At 35.3% G+C, this 19,536-nt stretch overlaps 1 protein-coding gene and 1 pseudogene across 2 annotated transcripts in view; one reads left to right on the top strand and one right to left on the bottom strand.

Annotated features, from left to right (window-relative positions):
• Positions 1-19,536, bottom strand: part of NDC80 (NDC80 kinetochore complex component) — a 46,771-nt gene that overhangs the window by 14,878 nt on the left and 12,357 nt on the right. For both annotated transcript variants that reach the window (XM_002757095.7, XM_078346911.1), the window contains exons 7-13: positions 18,138-18,227; positions 15,479-15,572; positions 14,087-14,193; positions 13,226-13,370; positions 7,475-7,680; positions 2,715-2,867; positions 825-914 (exon numbers count right to left, since the gene is read on the bottom strand). In XM_002757095.7, the coding sequence (XP_002757141.2) occupies positions 825-914; positions 2,715-2,867; positions 7,475-7,680; positions 13,226-13,370; positions 14,087-14,193; positions 15,479-15,572; positions 18,138-18,227 (885 nt within the window). The remainder of the gene's footprint in view (positions 1-824; positions 915-2,714; positions 2,868-7,474; positions 7,681-13,225; positions 13,371-14,086; positions 14,194-15,478; positions 15,573-18,137; positions 18,228-19,536) is intronic.
• On the top strand, positions 8,126-9,303 carry LOC103787580 (KATNB1-like protein 1 pseudogene; annotated as a pseudogene).

The raw sequence follows: 19,536 nt of genomic DNA on the forward strand, positions 1-19,536 counted from the left end.
TTTTGATAGAATTTATTAATATTAGAAAAATGTCTTTCTGTGGGTTACTAGCATAACTATTTGTGAAATGTCATAGGTTTTGTTTCCAGATGAGAAAAAATAAACAAGCTTCTCTTCTGAGAAAACATACAATTTCATTTTATATCTTGAAATCTATTAGCCACATCACAGCAGTTCCTGAAGAGTTGAATTAACAAGTGGTTTCCTTTAACTGCTTGGTGTCCTATAAATGATATTGTTTGTGTGTGTGTTTGAGAAGTAGCTTAACTTTTCTTAACAATGTTTAAAGGTTACTAAAGACAATAATAATATTTTCCTTTTCAGGAATGTAGGTGATATTAAGGATTTCAGAAGCAGAAACTATCTAAAATTTACTTTTGGAAACAGACTGCAAAGGGAATTTGAGTTCTCCTGAAACTCTATGATCCAGAATGCAAAACTTGGTAAAAAGAAACCTCTTAATCTATCACAGCTAATTAGCCTCTAACCCCATATTATACTTGCCTACTTTCAAGGTAGCCACTTGAAACCTCTTTTAGTATAAAAAGTGATTTTAAATTATCTCAAATTAGAGGCACTTCTCTATTAAAAAAAAGAAAATTTACTTAGTTTCATCTCACTTCATATGTGATCATGAGAAGGCTAGAATGTTTACATTTCTTAACAAGTTTCTTCAAATATTTCTGTCAAGGGTATACTCAATTCTCATTTTTTCATAATTTTATTAAAAAAATTCCTTAGCAATCAGAAACCACAAACAACATTTAATTTTAGGTTTTAAAATCTGAATTTTGCTTTTTATGGCTGTATGTTTTATTACTTACTTGTTCTAAAGTATCCTCCAAAACAATTTTTTTATTTAGAGCTTTATTAATTTCTTCTTCAGTTTCATTCAGGAGTTCCTTAAGTGGTACCTATAAAATACATAAGGAGTGGGGGTGACATATAACATTTAATTACAAAATATCCCTCCTGAGGCATCTGTACACTGTGATAGGAGGAGTTACTTTTAGAGAAAAAGTGAAGCTATGACATTTTAAATCTAATACACTGTCAGACAAGAAAACAAAGCTAGTTTTTAATCAAATTTCTGTTAGTGTAGACTATAACCTACTTTTGGTTTTGAATACCTGGGAAATTAAAGACTTGCTCATCTATCCTGGAAATTCATTGATATTATTTAAACATTTACAAGTACACTTAGTTTACTGCAGTATTTTTTAAAAATAATTTATATGTAGGTTGTTATTTTTATGCTATGTTATCCAGAAGTATTAGTTTCTCTTAATCCTTTTCAACTGTTTAGTCAGGATTCTCTGCTTGTATTTCTTAGGTTTGTTCTACTGATTTTAACACAGTACTTCATTGCTTGTCATTTTTTAAAATTGAGGTGAAATTCACACTTTAAAATGGTTAAACTGAAATACTTAGGTTAAAATGAGTTTAAAATAAAATTAAACACACAAAATTAAACATAAAATTATAGTGTGCAATTCAGTGGCATTTAGTACATTCACAATGTTGTATAACCGTCACCTCTAGCTCCAGAACATTTCATTATGCTGAAAGAAAACCCCATATGCCATTATGTTTTAAGTAGGTCTTTTGAAGTTATTGCTGAGTTTTAATTTTGGCCTGCTCCTTTCAAAAGATGAATGGCTTCTTTAATCTTTTTAAGAAACTTTCACCAAATACTACTTATAACACTTGGCCTTGTACCATATTGATTCTATTGTATTGTTCTATTAATAGGTAATCCTATTTCTAGAGATGAAAGCAAAATTTCTCCTTGAGTATATTCATTCTTTTTGCATTGTATAATCTTCTCTACAAAAATGTGATTCATGTGATTATTTTCTTGCATCAGCTATGTCAAACTACTCCAAATAGTGGTGAGCAAACTCTGCCTGCCTATCTATAATCTATAATCTACTGATAGATTAGTAAGAAACAATGTTTACTGGATGTATTTTTTCACATTGAAAATGAATCTAGCTTGACTTAATCAATGTCTGTCCACCCACAAACTGTTATCTCTGGGAAAGTAGGGATGTATCTTTCTTGGTATTTTATCTCTATCATGGAGTTGGTCTGGACCATATTATGTTAATATATGTTCAACTGAAATACTAAAATCTATAAATAATTGACAAGTTACAATAGAGCAATTTAAAAATTTTCTTCCCAAAATGACTTCCTTGGCCATATTTTAAAATTGGGCAACAATTTCTCCTTGTTGACTACTGGTGTTCTTATTACTCTAACACGTTTTATGCCCTCACATGTGTCCTTATGCCTGGAATTCTTTCTACAGCCACCCCCATACATATCTCATCTTTTAAGATTTCATTCCACGGTTACCATCTCCAGTCTTTTTTGCTACATGGGAAGAATTGATCTTTTCACTATAACTTGTAAAGACTTAATTAAGCACATATGTAGCATTTATTTATGTCTTTCTCCCCTGGGGGGATCATTAGCAACTTGACAATAAGGTTGGTCCCTCTTTGTCTTTATAGTACTCGTATCTATTTTATATGTAATCCATTTTTTTACTGGATAGTTGAAGATTTCTAGTACCAGGAAGAAAGAAGATATAGTTTCAGTGTTTTATTCCTTTGTTTAGTACTGGGTTAGGAACATGCTAAAGTTCAAACTCTTAGAGATATCAATTGTAAAATTAAAAAATCTTCAAAGTAGTCATGATTACTTACATAAACTTGAGCCCTGTATTTGACAAGACAGCTGGCACCAGCCTCAGGATTAAACTTAATTTCAAAGTCATAACCTTTAGAATTCTCAGCACCTTTAGGAATGAGTTTTAATTTTCTAGCTGATTTGTGATACTCTGCTAATTGTGTTTCAATCTGTAAGAGAACACAAAAACAAATGTTAAAGCAGCCCCATTCCATGTGGTTTTTCAGTTAGCATTTCTGCAATTTTATATAAAACATATCACACCTCTATTTTTAGCAGTTTAGTACTTCAGTACTTTTTAGTAGTAAGGGTAGCAGTTTTAAAATATACCAAGAAGATAAGGTTTTAGTAACACTTAAATTTACAGAATAGTTAAGACTATCATTAATTGGTATGTAATATACTACCATCTTCCATTTATCTGACAGCTTAGAGTAAAAGTCGATATTTAAATTTACTTTTTGAAGAGCCAGATAAATAAACTATGAAACACGTAAAACAAACCAACCTTAGTTTTATCAATGTACAAATTAAAACATTTCATGTATCCAAAATAAATAGAATGTAATCATTTACATCTGACAATGTTATTTTAACTGTATTAATAAAAATATTTGAGAAATATATTTCACATTTCCTGTTCTCATTGCTTCTGAGCTCTGTTCAAATTAGGCCATCAGAAAGGCTTTTTCCTCTAATAGAGTCCCCTAGTTTTTCTTTTCTTTTTTTGAGACAGAGTCTTACTCTGTTGCCAGGCTGGAGTGCAGTGGTGCAATCTCAGCTCACTGCAACCTCTGCCTCTGGGATTCAAGTGATCTCCTGCCTCAGCCTCCCGAGTGGCTGGGACTACAGGCGCGTGCCACCATGTCCTGCTAATTTTTTGTACTTTTAGTAGAGACGGGGTTTCACCGTGTTAGCCAGGATGGTCTTGATCTCCTGACCTTGTGATTCACTGGTCTCGGCCTCCTAAAGTGCTGAGATTACAGGCATAAGCCACTGCGCCCAGCCTGAGCCCCCTAATTTTTCTAAATGCTTACCTTGTTTTATTTCTCTTCATAGCAGTCATCACTACCTGACATATATTTATTCATCTCCACTTCCTGAATATAAGTTCCATGAAAGCAGCTCTATCCTCAGCACCTAGAACAGTACTTTGCATATAGTAGATACTTAATATTTGATTGAATAAGTAAATTTGGAGTCTGGGTGACTTCTTTTTAATCTGCTTCCTCCATTTAACACATAATTTCTCATTGTTACTACTCATCCATAAAAATCAATTTGAGTGAAGGAATGCAATGGTAAGAGTACACACTGAACTTGGCTTAACTAATTTGCAATTTCTAAAAATGCATTAGATCTCAAAAGCAATACTACTTATATACTAAATTTAAGATTTTCTATTAATGAATCAGGAAATCATTTCAGTTACTATATTATAATATAGTATCTCTCCAGGGACTACTAAGTATGTAGGTCAATTAGTCCTTATGCAAAATGGTCCCAGGAGTAGTTTTTTTCTGTTCTTCACTATCTTAAAAAAAAAACCGAATGACAACAGCTTTCACAAGTCAATGAACTTTATCATGACTAAATGCAAGGAGATCAATTATATGGCAATGTGTCTCTGCTTTTTCCTTTTCATGTTCAATTCAGACAGAGAAAACACAGTTTCCTGATGAACCTAGATGCGGCCTCAATGTCTATCTCAACAAAGAATTCCAGAAGGGAACTACAAATCGCAGTTGGTATGTGGAATAAAAATTCGTCCAGAAAAAAAGATGATGGATAAATTCTTTATTTTGGTCTTTTTATTTTTTGAGACAGAGTCTCACTCTGTTGCCCAGTCTGGAGTGCAGTGGTGTGACATGAGCTCATTGCAACCTCTGACTCCTGGATTCAAGCAATTCTCATGCTTCAGTCTCCCAAGTAGCTGGGATTACAGGTGCACGCCACCATGCCCGGCTAATTTTTATAATTTTAGTGACCATGTTGACCAGGCTGGTCTCGAACTCCTGACCTCAGGTGATCCACCTGCCTCAGCCTCCCAAAGTGTTGGGATTACAGGTGTGAGTCATCAAGCCTGGCCTTTTTTTTTTTCCCAGAGTCTTGTTCTGTCATCCAGGCTGGAGTGCAGTAGCGAGACCCTGGCTTACTGCAACCTCTGCCTCCCAGTTTCAAGTGATTCTCATGCCTAAGCCTCAAAAGTAGGTAGGATTACATGTGCATACCACCATGAGAGGCTAATTTTTGTATTTTTACTAGAGATGGGGCTTTGCTACGTTGGCCAGGCTGGTCTCAAACTCCTGGCCTCGAGTGATCCTCTGCTTTGGACTCCCAAAGTACTGGGATTAAGAATGTGAGCCACTGCACCTGGCCCTATTGTGGTCTTTTGCGTCCTGCCACCATCCTTTAATATCCCCATTATCAGACTCTCAGGTGCTTAGTACTGTAAGGCTTTCTTCAAACTGTCCATAGCTATCACTAGGCCACTTCTTATCTACTTCCCAGATTTTTTTCTCCTTTCAGCCTGGTCCTCCAAACAAAAATTGTTATTCTGTTTTAGTACAGCTGATTTTAGCCAGTTAAACTCAGAGTTCACCTAATCTGGAGATTCATAACTTCTCTTTTCCCATAGTTTGAGGTAAGGTACATCCATTAATATTTATTGAAATAGCTTATTTCAGATTCACCAGTCTAGTTTAATCACACTTCATTTTATAAATGAGCAAACTAAGGCTATGCGAGGTTAGAAGATATGCTGATGTCACACAGTTGGGTAGTGGCAAATCCAGGGCTAAAACCCAGTTATACCAAATTATAAGTTCAAAGACTTCAGGTTCACCATCACAGGCTATTTCTTATAGATGTATATTTTTCTCCTTGATACATAGGGACAGAGATTAGAAGGGTCAGGAGGATGAGGAAATAGTATTTGATTAGTGATACCCACTAGGCAATACTAGTTTTTGCTTTGATTGAATAATGTTTTTATTTTGTAACAATGGTGATTAGCACATGTAACAAATACTGTACTAAGAAAAGTGATGGAAGTATTAGGATTTTAAAAAGCCATGACTTTTTGGAACAAATGTTGGAGACTCAATTTTTCTTAGTGAGGGTTAGACTTTAGAATTACATCTATCAATAAACATTGTAACTAAAAATACAAGGATAAAAAATTTCAAACCAAAACTTAAGTTTGAAACTCTCTAGACTCAATTTCTCTTCATGAGAACAAATGCTTTTTAAACTCAGGCTTTCTTTCTTTTCCTTAAAAATGATCACTGTGGAACAATCTGATAGAAAAGATGTCCCTAGACAACGTGTTAACTTACAAGGTTTTTTTGGAATAGATTAGTATCATGTACATCATTATATGGAATCATTAAGAAAAAGTTCATTTACACTTATAGCTATATGTAAAAGAGGAGATAGTGTATGGTAAATTGATTAAGGCAGGAGTATAGAACATTTATACAAGAATGCCTACGAAAATAAGGATAAACTTTATCTAGAAATTCATATGGTCAGAAAGTCCATTTTATTGACAGTGTTGGGCTACATTGTTAATGTATTACCCACAACACTGAAATTAAGTCGAATAATTTGCTTCTCTCATGCCAAGGCCCAGACCCACATATATAACAGCCTATTGTAATAGGACATGGATATAACACACCCAGCCCCATTCCTGTCTCACAACTTCTTCCTTCTCTTCTCTTGCAGAGTGAGTGGTACCTGCCCAATTACCCAAGCCAGACAGGGCAATCACTTCCTCCCTCTTTCATCAAGTCTTATTCACTCTACCTCCTAAGTGATCAGAATCCACCTACTTCTTTGAATCCTTACTATCTTTTAGAGAATGATAGTAATTTCTTACTAGATTGCTGCCATAGATATTTTCACATTATCAGAAATAAGATCTTTCTAAGATGTACCCATATCTGTTTAAAAATGTTAAGGCCTTCTTAGAGGTTTCTGCATAAGTCCAAACTTCTAAACATGAAAAGAGTCTTCATACTCTGATCTATGCTTATCTCGAGTCTCATCTCTTGCTCTGTCCCCCTTGCTATTTAGCTCCAGCTGCATGAAAAACTTACATATGAGACTGTTTTCTCTTTGAACTTTCCCACACATACTTCTTTGGCAAATCCCCTACCTGTGCCATGCTAACCCTTCCTTATGTTTCCCAATTCAGTTCAGTTGCTCTCTCTTTAAGAAATCCTCTTCTAAAAACTTCTCAGCCATCTCCCAACACCATGTACCCTAAATTTGGGCTAGGTATACTATATGTGTCCTCAGTACCCTGTGTACCAAATATCTATTGGAGGTCTCATTTCATGGGAGTAAATGCAAACTCAGTTGGAAGTTTTTGAGGGGTAAGTCAATGTCTTATCTTTATGTTCTCTATGCCCAGCATAAGTGACACACAGCAGATGTTAAATCTTAATGTTTGAAAAGCAAATAGGTGAATGAAGGACTCATTTTCTCTTCCACAGAGTAAAAGGAGTGGGACCCATGAACATTATTTTCATAGTTTTAGAGACTTTTTTGCTTATTTTTTGGTTAAGTTATAAAATATAAATTAACTTGAATTTGAGAGAAATTGGGATATTACTGAATTGACATAAAGGGATGAGTATTTCATTAAAATGTCAATGCTAATGTTTTACTTCTTAAGCCATTTTATTCTACCCACTGACTTCTAAATTGGGACAGTACTTCAGAAAGGTCAGTTATGATGAGTTGCTACTCTGGAAATGGTATGACATACCGCTTCTTTGCCTCTGGCATATTTTATCTCCTCATTCCACAACTTCTGTTGTTCAGCCTCCAGGTCCTTGGTTAATTTATTAATAGTCTGCTGCAATTCATTTCTTTCATGATTTATTCGCTCAATATCTGCAACTGAGTACTTCTGGTTGTCAACAATATTCTGTAGTCGAGTATTCTCCTGTTTTATTGCTTCACATTCTAGTTCTGTGTTGGAAAAAAAAATTAATGTATCTTTAATTCCTACAAAGAAACAGATGCATCATGTAATAGAGCTAAGATATGTAAATTTCCAAGTCATATACATACATACATACATACATACATACATACATATTACGTGTGTGTGTGTGTGTGCGCGCGCGCGCACGTATATTCTTTTTGGGATAACTCTTTTTGATCTTACTTTGTTCTTCACATTCTGGAAGATAATACAATTAAAGTTTTATGTTAAGAAACTTATTTCACTATTAGCTTGCTATGGTTTTCAGAAAGTACTAAATGAAAAAAAAATGTGGCTTTATACATAATGACTGCCATTAAGAATTCTGGGTTCATACATGCAGCCACATTTGAACGGCCCTGCATGGGGCTAAGGGATAGTTGAGGCTGAGGCTCCATGATACCATGAGGTGCCAATATTTAAGAGATTATGGCATTTGAAACTAAGAATGTAAAAAAAAAAAAATGGAATTTTTGAAATTCTGAGGATCAGTCGAATGACCTTCCTAGAAAAAAGATCTCTAATTTCATTAATAAAACATGAAAAAGGTTAAGAAGTCTCTAAAACAGTTGGCTACTTACATAAACAGAACAGCTGGACAAGGTGTGAAAAGCCCAGATTAAACCACATAAGGCGATCTATTTCAGAAAATGAATCATCCCTTCCTAAATCCTTGTTACAGAAAACACAGTCCCCTAGAAGTAGGGATTGTGCCACGGCAAATAAGAAAATGAACTGACTTGTGCAGGCTACCTGTCTGAAAAATTAAGCCATAACAGTTGAGTTGTGCGTATTTGGTTAATTCCAGTGATTCTGGTTCTTCCTGGACAGAAAACTTATCATCAAAACATAGTGGGTTTTTTTCCTAACGTTTTTCAGGACCATGAAACAATGGCCAAAATTTTGTTCAACAGGAAAATTTTTCCTTTTTTCTTTTTCTGAAAAAGCTCATTGAATGTAGCTTTAACTTTCTGGGAAAGAGAAGTGTCAGTGAACTTGTAAGCTTATTTGCTGAGTATAGAAGGGTTGGAGTTGTGGTAGATTGCCTTCTTGAGCTTACCAACAGCTTACGGAAGAAAGCCAATACACTTGGCTGTTGCGAAGACTTGTTACTTCTAGTAAAGTCACTGCTTTAAAGCAAATTTGAAGAATATGTAATAGTTGATTTAAACTGGCTTCAATGGCCAGGTGCAGTGGCTCATGCCTGTAATCCCAGTGCTTTGGGAGGCCGAGGTGGGCAGATCACCTGAGGGCAGCAGTTCGAGACCAGTCTGGCCAACATGGCGAAACCCCGTCTCTACTAAAAATACAAAAAAATTAGCCAGGCATGGTGGTTCATGCCTGTAATCCCAGCTACTCGGGTGGTTGAGGCACAAGAATCACTTGAATCCAGGAGGCGGAGGCTGCTGTGAGCTGAGATCACGCTATTGCACGCCAGCCTGGGAGACAGAGTGGGATTATGTCTCAGGAAAATAAAATAAAATAAAATAAACAAGCTTCAAAGAGTCATAAATAGGTGGTGGTCAGAATTATCATCCAAAACAAATTATAAATAATGGAAATATTCTGATTTTAAAACAATTACGTGGATTGTAGGAAATCCATAAGAAAATCATCTTACTTTGGTTCTAGGATATACTGGTAATATAGCTAAGGACGTGGATGCTTATTATAGTCACATTGAGAGATTTCATCTAATAAAGAGGATCTGGTTATTCAAAACATATTTGGACTACATGATTTACAAAAAAAGTTATTGTCTAAGAACTGTAAATTGTGGAAGAAATTGAAACGATTTTTGTCTTTAAAAGGCCACATAATTAACCCCATAATGAAACCCTAACAATCTCCTTCACACTGAAGTGAAGAAATATCCAAAAAGAGTAGCTTCAATGTCAGTGAGGTAAAAGTACACTGTGAAGACTGTGTGCCTTTGGGATATGTGGTTAGTTGGTAACATTGTTTAAGAACTACTAGGTCTTAATGCAGTCCTGAATAAGAATATAATTTATATTATGTGAAAAAATGAGATAAGACTTATTACGGCTGAGGTGAGTAGATCACGTGAGGTCAAGATTTTGAGACCAGCCTGGCCAACGTGGGGAAACCGTCTCTACTAAAAATACAAAATTAGCTGGGCATGGTGGTGCACGCCTATGGTCCCAGCCACTTGGGAGGCTGAGGCAGAACTGCTCGAACCCAGGAGGCAGAGGTTGCAGTGAGCCAAGATTGCACCCTTGCATTCCAGGCTGGGTTAGAAGAGTGAAACTCTGGCTCAAAAAAAAAAAAAAAGGACTGATTACTATAAGAACCACAAAGGCCAATGATTGTGAACTTTTCAAAGATTTTCTTTTACAATAAAAAACACTTCAATGTGTACAGCTGTTTTATGTTGAAAAGATGAAAAGTTTGAAACATCACAGAAAAAGAAATCCTTACATTTGAGAGGCAGTGTGTCTCTGTTAATGTTCATTCAGTTCAAATGCTTTCAATACTCCTGCATGATTCTTTGCAATAACTGAGAAACATCACAAGTTTGTTTTCCCACAGACATAAAAACATTTATATTAAAATATATCAGAGTTTATTCATATTTTACTGACATTTTCAGTGATAACCATACCAAACTGGTTAGGTTTTTGCTTTCTCTGTTTACCAACAGTGTTGTCCTACCTTCTGTGACTCATGGCCTATATAAAATATAAGAACATTTTTACAGCAGGCTGGGACGAATGGATGAGAATGACCAAGGGGTCAAAAGAGTCATCCTGAGGGCATAGAGGATTGGCGTTTCGGTATCTTGGTTTGTTACATCCTATGTGCAGCACAATAGTTGGGAAGATCCACATTGGCTTAAAGTAAATTCATGGTTGGATAAAGTAAAACTTTCTGCATTTATCACAGGCATCTGCACAAAAAATCCACAATATATAATATTACAAAATTTATGTAATCCCAGTACTTTGGGAGGCTGAGATGGGTGGATTACCTGAGGTAAGGGGTTTGAGATCAGCCTCACCAACTTATAGTAACCCCATCTCTACTAAAAACTATGAAAATTAGCTCGGTGTGGTGGTACATGCCTGTAGTCCCAGCTACTTGGGAAACTGAGGCAGGAGAATAGTTTGAACCCAGGAAGCGGAGGTTGCAGTGAGCTGAGATCGAGATACTCTACTCCAGCCTGGGTGACAGAGTGACACTCCGTCTCTAAAACAAAAACAAAAACAAAATAAAATTTAAATATGTCTCATCCACTCACGTCATGAATGGCTTTACATAATCAAGAAAGTTAAAACATTCATTGAATAAAACCATCTTAGATGAACAGTTATCAAATTAATGTCTCAAACTAAATCACTCTGGAATGGCAAATGATTATTTCTCTCTCACTACTGAGTCTGCAGCTATCAGAAAAAAGTTCTCACAAGAACAAGAAGGATGTATGACAATTCTCTTAATCATATGTTGACTAGAAAGATAAAGTATTAGTATTATACCGTATTGCTTAATTGCATTCTAAAAATTGTTATAATACAAATTTAGTCCAAAATTCCTTGTTATCATGGAGAATAAACAAAGGGCACTGATTAGGGGCCAAGTGAAAAATAGGTAAAATATTTAAAGAGTTGGTTTAGAGCAAATCCAATATATGTAATCAGAGTTATTTGGAACAAAAAAAAAAAAAATGGATCCAGCAAATAACCCTGGTAATTACTAGTCTTGAGTTGACAGACAATCAATACTTCACAGAACAAGAGTTAAATCAAATATCTTAAGGGCCATGTACACAACTCCCATGTGGGACAGACATAGCCTGTAAAATCACAAAAGAAACAAACAGAAGCAGGCGAAGTCCTGGGAAAATAGTATAGTTGTCAATAAATTTATTTTTAAAACTACAGCTCAGTGGCCTTGTGACTTGTAGATACCTTCCTTTACTCTACTTCAGGCACTGCATAAGAATCAAGCAACTGCATGTGCCACAGTGTTTTCCAGAATTTTATGACTAAGATTTCCGTGTTTATGAAAATAATCTTAAAAGACATAAGATACAAAAGAGTTTTCTTTAGTTGTGCTTTTCACCAAGAACTGTAGTACTTGCAGCTTTAATTCTGATTTATAGTTTCCGCTGCTGAGCTGCTTAGGTGGTAGTGTTGGAGGACAGCCAGACTGAGACAGGCAGAGATCAGGTATCTGGCTTATTAGAGCCAAGCATGGTGGCGCCCACCTATAGTCCCAGCTATGTGGGAGGCTGAAGTGGGAGGATTATCTGAATCCAGGAGTTCAAGACTGGGCTAAGCAAAATAGCAAGAGCTCATCTCAAAAAACAAAATAATCTGGTTTATTAATTACAAAGTGGAATAGAGTATATATTTGTATGTGTGTGTGTGTGTGTGTATATATATATATATATATATATATAAAATATTCTCTACAACCTACTAGTCCTTACATGTTTTCAAGCATTTGGTTTTTTTGAAGCCAAGAAGGGCCTAACCTAAGAAACATGCTGCCTGAATATAGAAATATATATAATATTCTATACAAATATATAAAAATTATATATATTATACATATATAAATTATATATGTAAATTATATAATAGATTATATACATATAATATTCTGTAATATAGAAGATAGAAGTATTATATTATTCTATATATTAATTATAATGTATATTATTCTATATATTCCTATATTCTATATTATAGAACATTATATGTAAATAATATTCTATACACACACACACACACACACATATATTCAGGCAGCATGTTTTCTTACGTTAGGTCCTCCTTGGCTTCAAAAGGCCAAATGCTTAAAAACATGTAAGGAGCAGTAGGTTGAATAACGGCCACCTACAAAAACAAAGTTCTATCTCTCTGGCAACTGTGAAATTATCTTATCTGGGAAAAGGTTCTTTGCAGATGTGATTAAGTATCTTGAGATGAAGAGATAGCCCTGTATTATTATCCAGGTGGTCCCTAAATCTCATCATAAATGTCCTTATAGGATAGAGGCAAGGCAGATATTTCACAGAGGTAGTAGAGTACAAACACACAGGGGAGAAGGCAATGCAAGGATGGAGCAGAGATCAAAGTAATGTGGACATAGCTCATGAATGCTGCCAGCCACTAAAAGCTGGAAGAGGCAAGGAACAGATCCTCCGAGTCCTTGGAGGGATGCAGATCTGCTGGAACAGCCTACAGAACTGTGCAAGAATACATTTCTGTTGTTGTAAGCCATTCAAGCTGTGATCATTTGTCTTGAACTCCTGACCTCAGGTGATCTGCCGCCTTGGCCTCCAAAGTGCTTGGATTACAGGCGTGAGCCACTACGCCTGGCTGCTGTGGTCATTTGTTACAGCAGCCTTAGGAAACAAATATGAAACATACTGAAAATGTGGTAGCTTGCTCTAGGTATGTACCACAGAAGAACAAAAGATATGGATAACAAAGCTATTTTTACATGCAACAAATCTCACACAAGTTCACATCCCAGTCTTTCAACATTAGCTGTGCTTACCTACTCTAGCAATTTCCTCATTGAGACCATTTAATTTCTGGTCAAGAATGGCTGAATGAGACTCCAAATTGCTCATGTATGCCTGATACTTTTGAACATCTCCTTGTAAGGAAGCTTTCAGTTTTCTCAACGACTCTAGACGATTCTTTAAGAGAAAAGAATGTAAGTTTCGTTATTTTCAATAATCATTTCCTACTTTAAAGTAAAGCAATATTGTTTAAATTTATTTTAGAGAACGGCAGATTTGGGTTTTCTTTCACTTTTAGAGGGAGCCAAAAGAACTAAATAGGAAAAAAAAAAAAAAACAACCAATGGCTAGAGTTGAAATAGAAAAAAAAAAAAAAAAAAACAATGGCTGGAGTTGAAAAAGCACAAAATTCAAAATCTGGTATTTTACAAAAACAGTTTGAGTGCTTCAGTAAATAATGCAGAAAATAAAGTTAGATATCTGGATATTAACGTCTAGCCTTTAGAAAACTCAGGATACAATATACTATATAAACCCACTTATTACCATTCCTTTTGCACTATCTGCAAAACTCAGGGCCTCTTGTGACTAATTCTCCCTAGAGGTATATAGCATGGGGCCTTTGTTCAAAAGTACTTTTGGTCTTATGTAAGTAGGTGAGAATCTTTCATCATATTCAGAGCACCATTAGTCTAAGACAGATAGACCACAAGGGAAAACAAGGTTCCACAGATACCAAACATGTTTTCATTGGGAGTTCCACTATGGGAAAATTTAACTTTTAAAAAGCTTAGTTTTTTTAATCTATTTTTAAAAAATGTTGGTAAAGACAGTAACCAACACCCAAGAGTCTAGAAGACCTCTCAAGTAAGTGTGTAAACATGTTTACTAACCGGTTCTTTTTCTCTTTCTTGTTCCAATCTTGCAATCTGTTCATTCAATGCTCTGTTTTTTGCTTCTAATGATTCCAGCTTGAAAGCATCCACATTAAATAAATCCTCTGGAGACAAAATCCAAAAACTTCTTAAGATCTCAAATCTGCCTAGAACATTCTTTCCCAGGTTTTCACCATTGCTGCCTCCCTCACTTGCTTCTGGTCTCCACCCAAAACACTGTCAGTAAAGTACATCCCATTGTTGTAAAACAGCAAACCCTTTCCTTTCCTCTCCTCCACTGTACTTCAACTCTCCTTGTCCCGCTTCATTTTTCTTCAAAGCACTTATTACCATTTGACTTATAGTTGCTCATTATTTTCCCATTTGTGTCTATTAAAATGTAAGCTCACAAGGGCAGAGATTTTCATCCTGAGATTACTGTATCCTCAGTGCCTAAATGGTGGGTGGCACATAGTAGGTATACAATAAATATTTATTTGAATGAATGAATGCAGTTTTTATCCTTGGTTAATTACATACAGAAATATCAAATTACTCACTAGATGCTTTGATCACTCTAAATTTTCCTCTCTTAATTTTGCTCCCTTTCCCATGTGAAGTAATTGTCCTGGTTGAAATTGTCCTGGTTACTCTTTAGGAAGATACAGTCCCAGGGGACTATAAGGGAATGCTTTCCCCCTTTTGTGCTAATACTGGCAAGGTGATGCTCTCTGGTTTTGATTGATTCCATTGTCTTTGGAGGAATAGCTTCACACATCCTACATTTATCTATTTTACCTTTCATTTTGGCATTTTATACACAAGGCTATTTCAACAGAAGGAACGAAAATGTAAAATAATACCTCTGGAATATTTTAGGGTTCGCTGGTGAATAATGTTTGTCATAAGGTTGCAAATGAGTAAAAAAAGGAGTTTCCTTACATATTTAGAAATATAATGTCTTGTTAACTTTTTGCCACAAATTTTGAAAGAGATCTTAGGTCTTCTGACTAATTGGTGCTTTAATTTCTCAAATAGTAGCAAGGACAACATAGGGATATGATCCCCCAAGGGGAATAACATTGGAAAATTATTGTCTGTGCTTCTGGTAGTGTGTTTGGTACTTTATTACACTGTCATGACTGCTGCTAAACTTTGTCAGAGAGGTCAAGTATTTTATAAAAGCCCCACAGACAGGAAGAGGTTATGCCTCAGGTGTGGCTCCAACACTAGTATTCTTTTTGCTTAACTTCTCTCCACCAAAGAAACCAAAAAGATAAAAATCAGTAGGCATCCAGATACATTTAAAATAAGTAGCTCATATGAACACTGGATATGGTAAATAAATTATCACCATGTGAGCAGAGTTAAATGACCGAAAGCAAGCGTATTAAGAACAAGAACACTTACTGAGTTTTGACTGCAGCTCTGCATTCATCTCTTCAAAACTGTCGGCACCATTCATAAAACTCTCATAGCATTTTATGGTGTAGTCCAAAAACAACTATGGGGTTAAGCAGATTTTAAAAACAAAGTCATGATTCTCTATGTGGTTTGTTTCACTTTTCTAGGTGGGAATTTAAAAAAACAGAAATACTAAGTAGTCGAAGTATAAATAAAAGATGAAAACCTGGGCTATATAATTAATTATGCGATACAGACTTATTTAGTCTGCTACTTCTAAATGTGAATAATGAGGAAAAAATAACACTTAAATTTGGATAAAGATAATATCTAAAAACAGTAAGCCATACCTACAGAATTTTGAGATGGTTAAACAAGGAAGCTTATTAATAAATGTAATTCAACATAATATGCATAAACCTAATCATCTTTAAGAATAAAGCACCTGATGAAAAATTTAAATAAACTGCCGATCATCTAAGTCCAACTGTATTGACATGGTCTAATTGTAAAAACCCGAATGTAATTAATGAAGGCTACAATTACATTGTAACTTCAGGCTAAAAAATGAGTTGCATGATGAGTAGCAAACTAAACAGCGCAATACTAGAATTCTTAGCATTTATCCAAGAGAAAATAACACTATATTTTACATTCATGAAATTTTTTTGGTCACTGAGAATGTAGACTTTATGAGGCAAGAATGGCAGATCAGAATTTTCCATAGCCTAGATGAAGTAAATATCCCTCAAGTCAAACCAATTCCCTTCGTGCTAATTTGTTGCTTATGAAGTGACCTTGAAGGGGGTACCCTGAAAAGGTAGTCTGAGTACTCCTGTAACTGGAAAGGTGGATCACTGATGGTAAATTAATACACTTTCATTCTCCTTCAGATTAGTCACTGTGAATTTGGTAAGACTGAATCAGTTTCCTTAATCTTGGTCAATTTTGATCCTATAGGTTTAAAAATATTGAGTTTGTGGAGTCACAAAGCTGAGTATCAGAATCTTGTGAAGCCAGATACTCTGACAACTTTCTTTAATTACAAACAGTACTTTATAGTTTCCCAAGTGCTTCTCTACATAGTGTCATTTGAAATAATAGCTCAGATAGCAAGAATAACTTTTACTGATTAAACCTTTAGGATGGCTGTCAAGACATTTAATTTTTTTTTTTTTTAGGTAGGGCCTGACTTTGTCACTCAGGGTGGAGTACAGTGACATGATCTTGGCTCACTACAGCCCTGACCTCCTGGCCTCAAGTGATCCTCTAGTCTCAGCCTCCCGAGTAGCTGGGACCACAGGTATGCACCACCATGCCCAGTTAATTTTTGTACTTTTTGTAGAGAAGGGGTTTCGCCATGTTGCCTAGGCTCATCTTAAACTCAAGTGATCTGCCCACCTTGGAAAGTGCTAGGATTACAGGTGTGAGCCAGTGTGTCTGGCAAGACATTTAATACTTAATAGGTGTTGTACTTTGGTAAAACTGAGGTGCAATTAGAGGCAGTCCAATATACATATTGCAATGTGGGAGGATAATGTTCTCAAGGGTAGAATTGAAGGCTTTCTAGGAACCTTTCCAGCTGGGATTATTGCTGACGAAGTAAAGGGACATGTTTATTTTTTGTCAAAAAGAAAAAGGCAATGATATCAACACTAGTCAGTTGATGTACCTTTGAACTACATCCCAGGAATAAAAGATGAGACTGAAATTATTCCCACTTTTCTTTTGGGACAAAAATCCCAGAGAATGAAGGTTAGAATTACAAGAGAATAGTTTCTCTTCTCAGTGGCCTGTGTGATGACTGGTTTTTCATGTATGCTAAGGGATATTAACGTATAAACTAATGTTTCTTTATCTCAACCACTTTTGGAAGTGGTGACTCTGAGCTAAGTGGCAATGTCTAATGAAAAAGGTCAAAACAAAATAAACAACCTACACACATGCAATATCTTAAGACTCAACCTATTATGTTTAGTATTGACCAAGGATTACATTAAAACGATGTTGGCAATATTGATATCTGCATTCCACAAGACAAAGGAGGAAAAGAAACATTATGTCTATAACATATAACATGTTATGATTTAATTCCAATCCCCTTCCATTTTTTACTTAATTAACATTTTCTAAATTTTGTGCCTAGTTAATTTTAAGAAATCACAATGTGATTCAAATGGATCCATTACTATTAAAAAAAATCAAATGTAGAAAGTTTTCAGGAAGCAAAAGACAACTCTACAAAAGAATATATAGACAATCCCAGACTTAATGGTTTGACTTCAGATTTTTCAGCTTTCTGATGGTGTGAAAGCAATGCAGTAGAAACCGTACTTCAAGTATCCATACAACCTTTTTGTTTTCACTGTTAGTGTAGTATTTAATAAATTACATAAGCTATTTAATACTTTCTTATAAAATATGCTTTGTGTTAGATAAGTTTGCCCAACTGTAGGCTAGTGTAAGTGTTCTGAGCATGTTTAAAGTAGGCTAGCCTAAGCTACGTTTGGCAAGTTAGGTGTGTTAAATGTATTTTTGACATGACATTTTCACCTTACGGTCCGTTTATTACTCTATCATAAGTTGAGGGGCATCTGTATTAAATCCAATAGTGACACAATAGTATTAAGGCAATTCATTATTGTAGCTTATGATAACATGGTACCTTATTATGCATAATTCCATCTTCACTTTCTTCTCCCCAAGGGTGTCCATCATCAAATAAAGGTGAGCTTTCTTTCATGGCACTATGTATCTAATTAGTACACAAGCAAGAAAAGTAAGTTGATATGAGAAGCGTAACTTTCATATTTTGCCAAATTCCATTTTTAATGTCAGTTGTAGAAGCATTTACAGTATTGTGTAACTAAAAGTCTCTTTTGATATTATATTAAACATTAACACTTTTGATTTTCTTTCAAATAAAACGATTTGAAAGTATCCTTTTGACACTTTAAAAATCCTTTTTTTCTTGTTAAAGTAACTAAACCCTTCAGGATCTAGAAAGGATGACCTCTATATTTAGTTCTGTTCCACAGAGAAAAATGTTGACCTTTATGCTGCTGTTAACCCATTGAGAGGAAATACACACATTTTAACTTAGAAGCCAAAACAGAATTGCCACATAAAAGGTGAGCCAATAATAATTTTTCTCTTTGAGCTCGGTTTTGGTGCTCAAATGTTAAGCTAATTCATTCAGTATGTACAATGTGAACTTTAGATGAAATTTTACAATAGAAAATCTTTAGAAATAAAATAGCTGTTTACATTAAAAGTGATAACATAAATTATAGCAAAACAGTGAGATGTTTATAGACAAGCTAAAAGCAAAATAGTTAAAGGTTTTTAAGGCACAGAAATTCCATTTTGGAATGCCTGTTTTTATATCTTCTTTCAAAAATATAACATTTAAAACATGAAAAAATAGAAAATCTAAATGAAATTGCTATAAATATATATTTATATATTGCCATGTTGGCCAGGGTGGTCGAACTCCTGACACCTCAGCTGATCCACCCGCCTCGGCCTCCAAAAGTGCTGGAATTACAGCCATGAGCCACTGCGCCTGGCCAGGATATAAATATGTATCTAGTAGTATAATGAACATTAAGTATAAGATTACTAACTTTTAAGAAAAGGATTACACCTTAGGAGTACATGAAAGAAGAATGGAGTTTCAGAAAACAATTAAGTTTTGTCATCCTGGAATTCACATACAGGATTACCCAGGGAGACACTGTCCTTAGCCTAGAGTTGTTTGCCTCGTACCCCTTTCCTATTCTAAAGGTACTCAGAGACTCTTTGTTTATCTAAGGCAATGCAGAGGAGCTTTAACAACTGAGTCTTCTATCTTGTCTTCCTTTGACAGGGCGGGGGGGTGACAGACAGTTTTTTTTTTTTTCGAGAGGGAATCTAGCTCTGTTGCCCAGGCTGGAGTGCAGTGGCTGTGATCTTGGCTCACTGCAACCTCTGCCTCCTGGGTTCAAGAGATTCTTCTGCCTCAGCCTCTCGAGTAGCTGGGATTACAGGCACCTGTCACCATGCCTAATTTTTGCATTTTTTTG

Source organism: Callithrix jacchus, chromosome 13, assembly GCF_049354715.1.
Source record: "Callithrix jacchus isolate 240 chromosome 13, calJac240_pri, whole genome shotgun sequence".
NCBI lineage: Eukaryota > Metazoa > Chordata > Mammalia > Primates > Cebidae > Callithrix > Callithrix jacchus.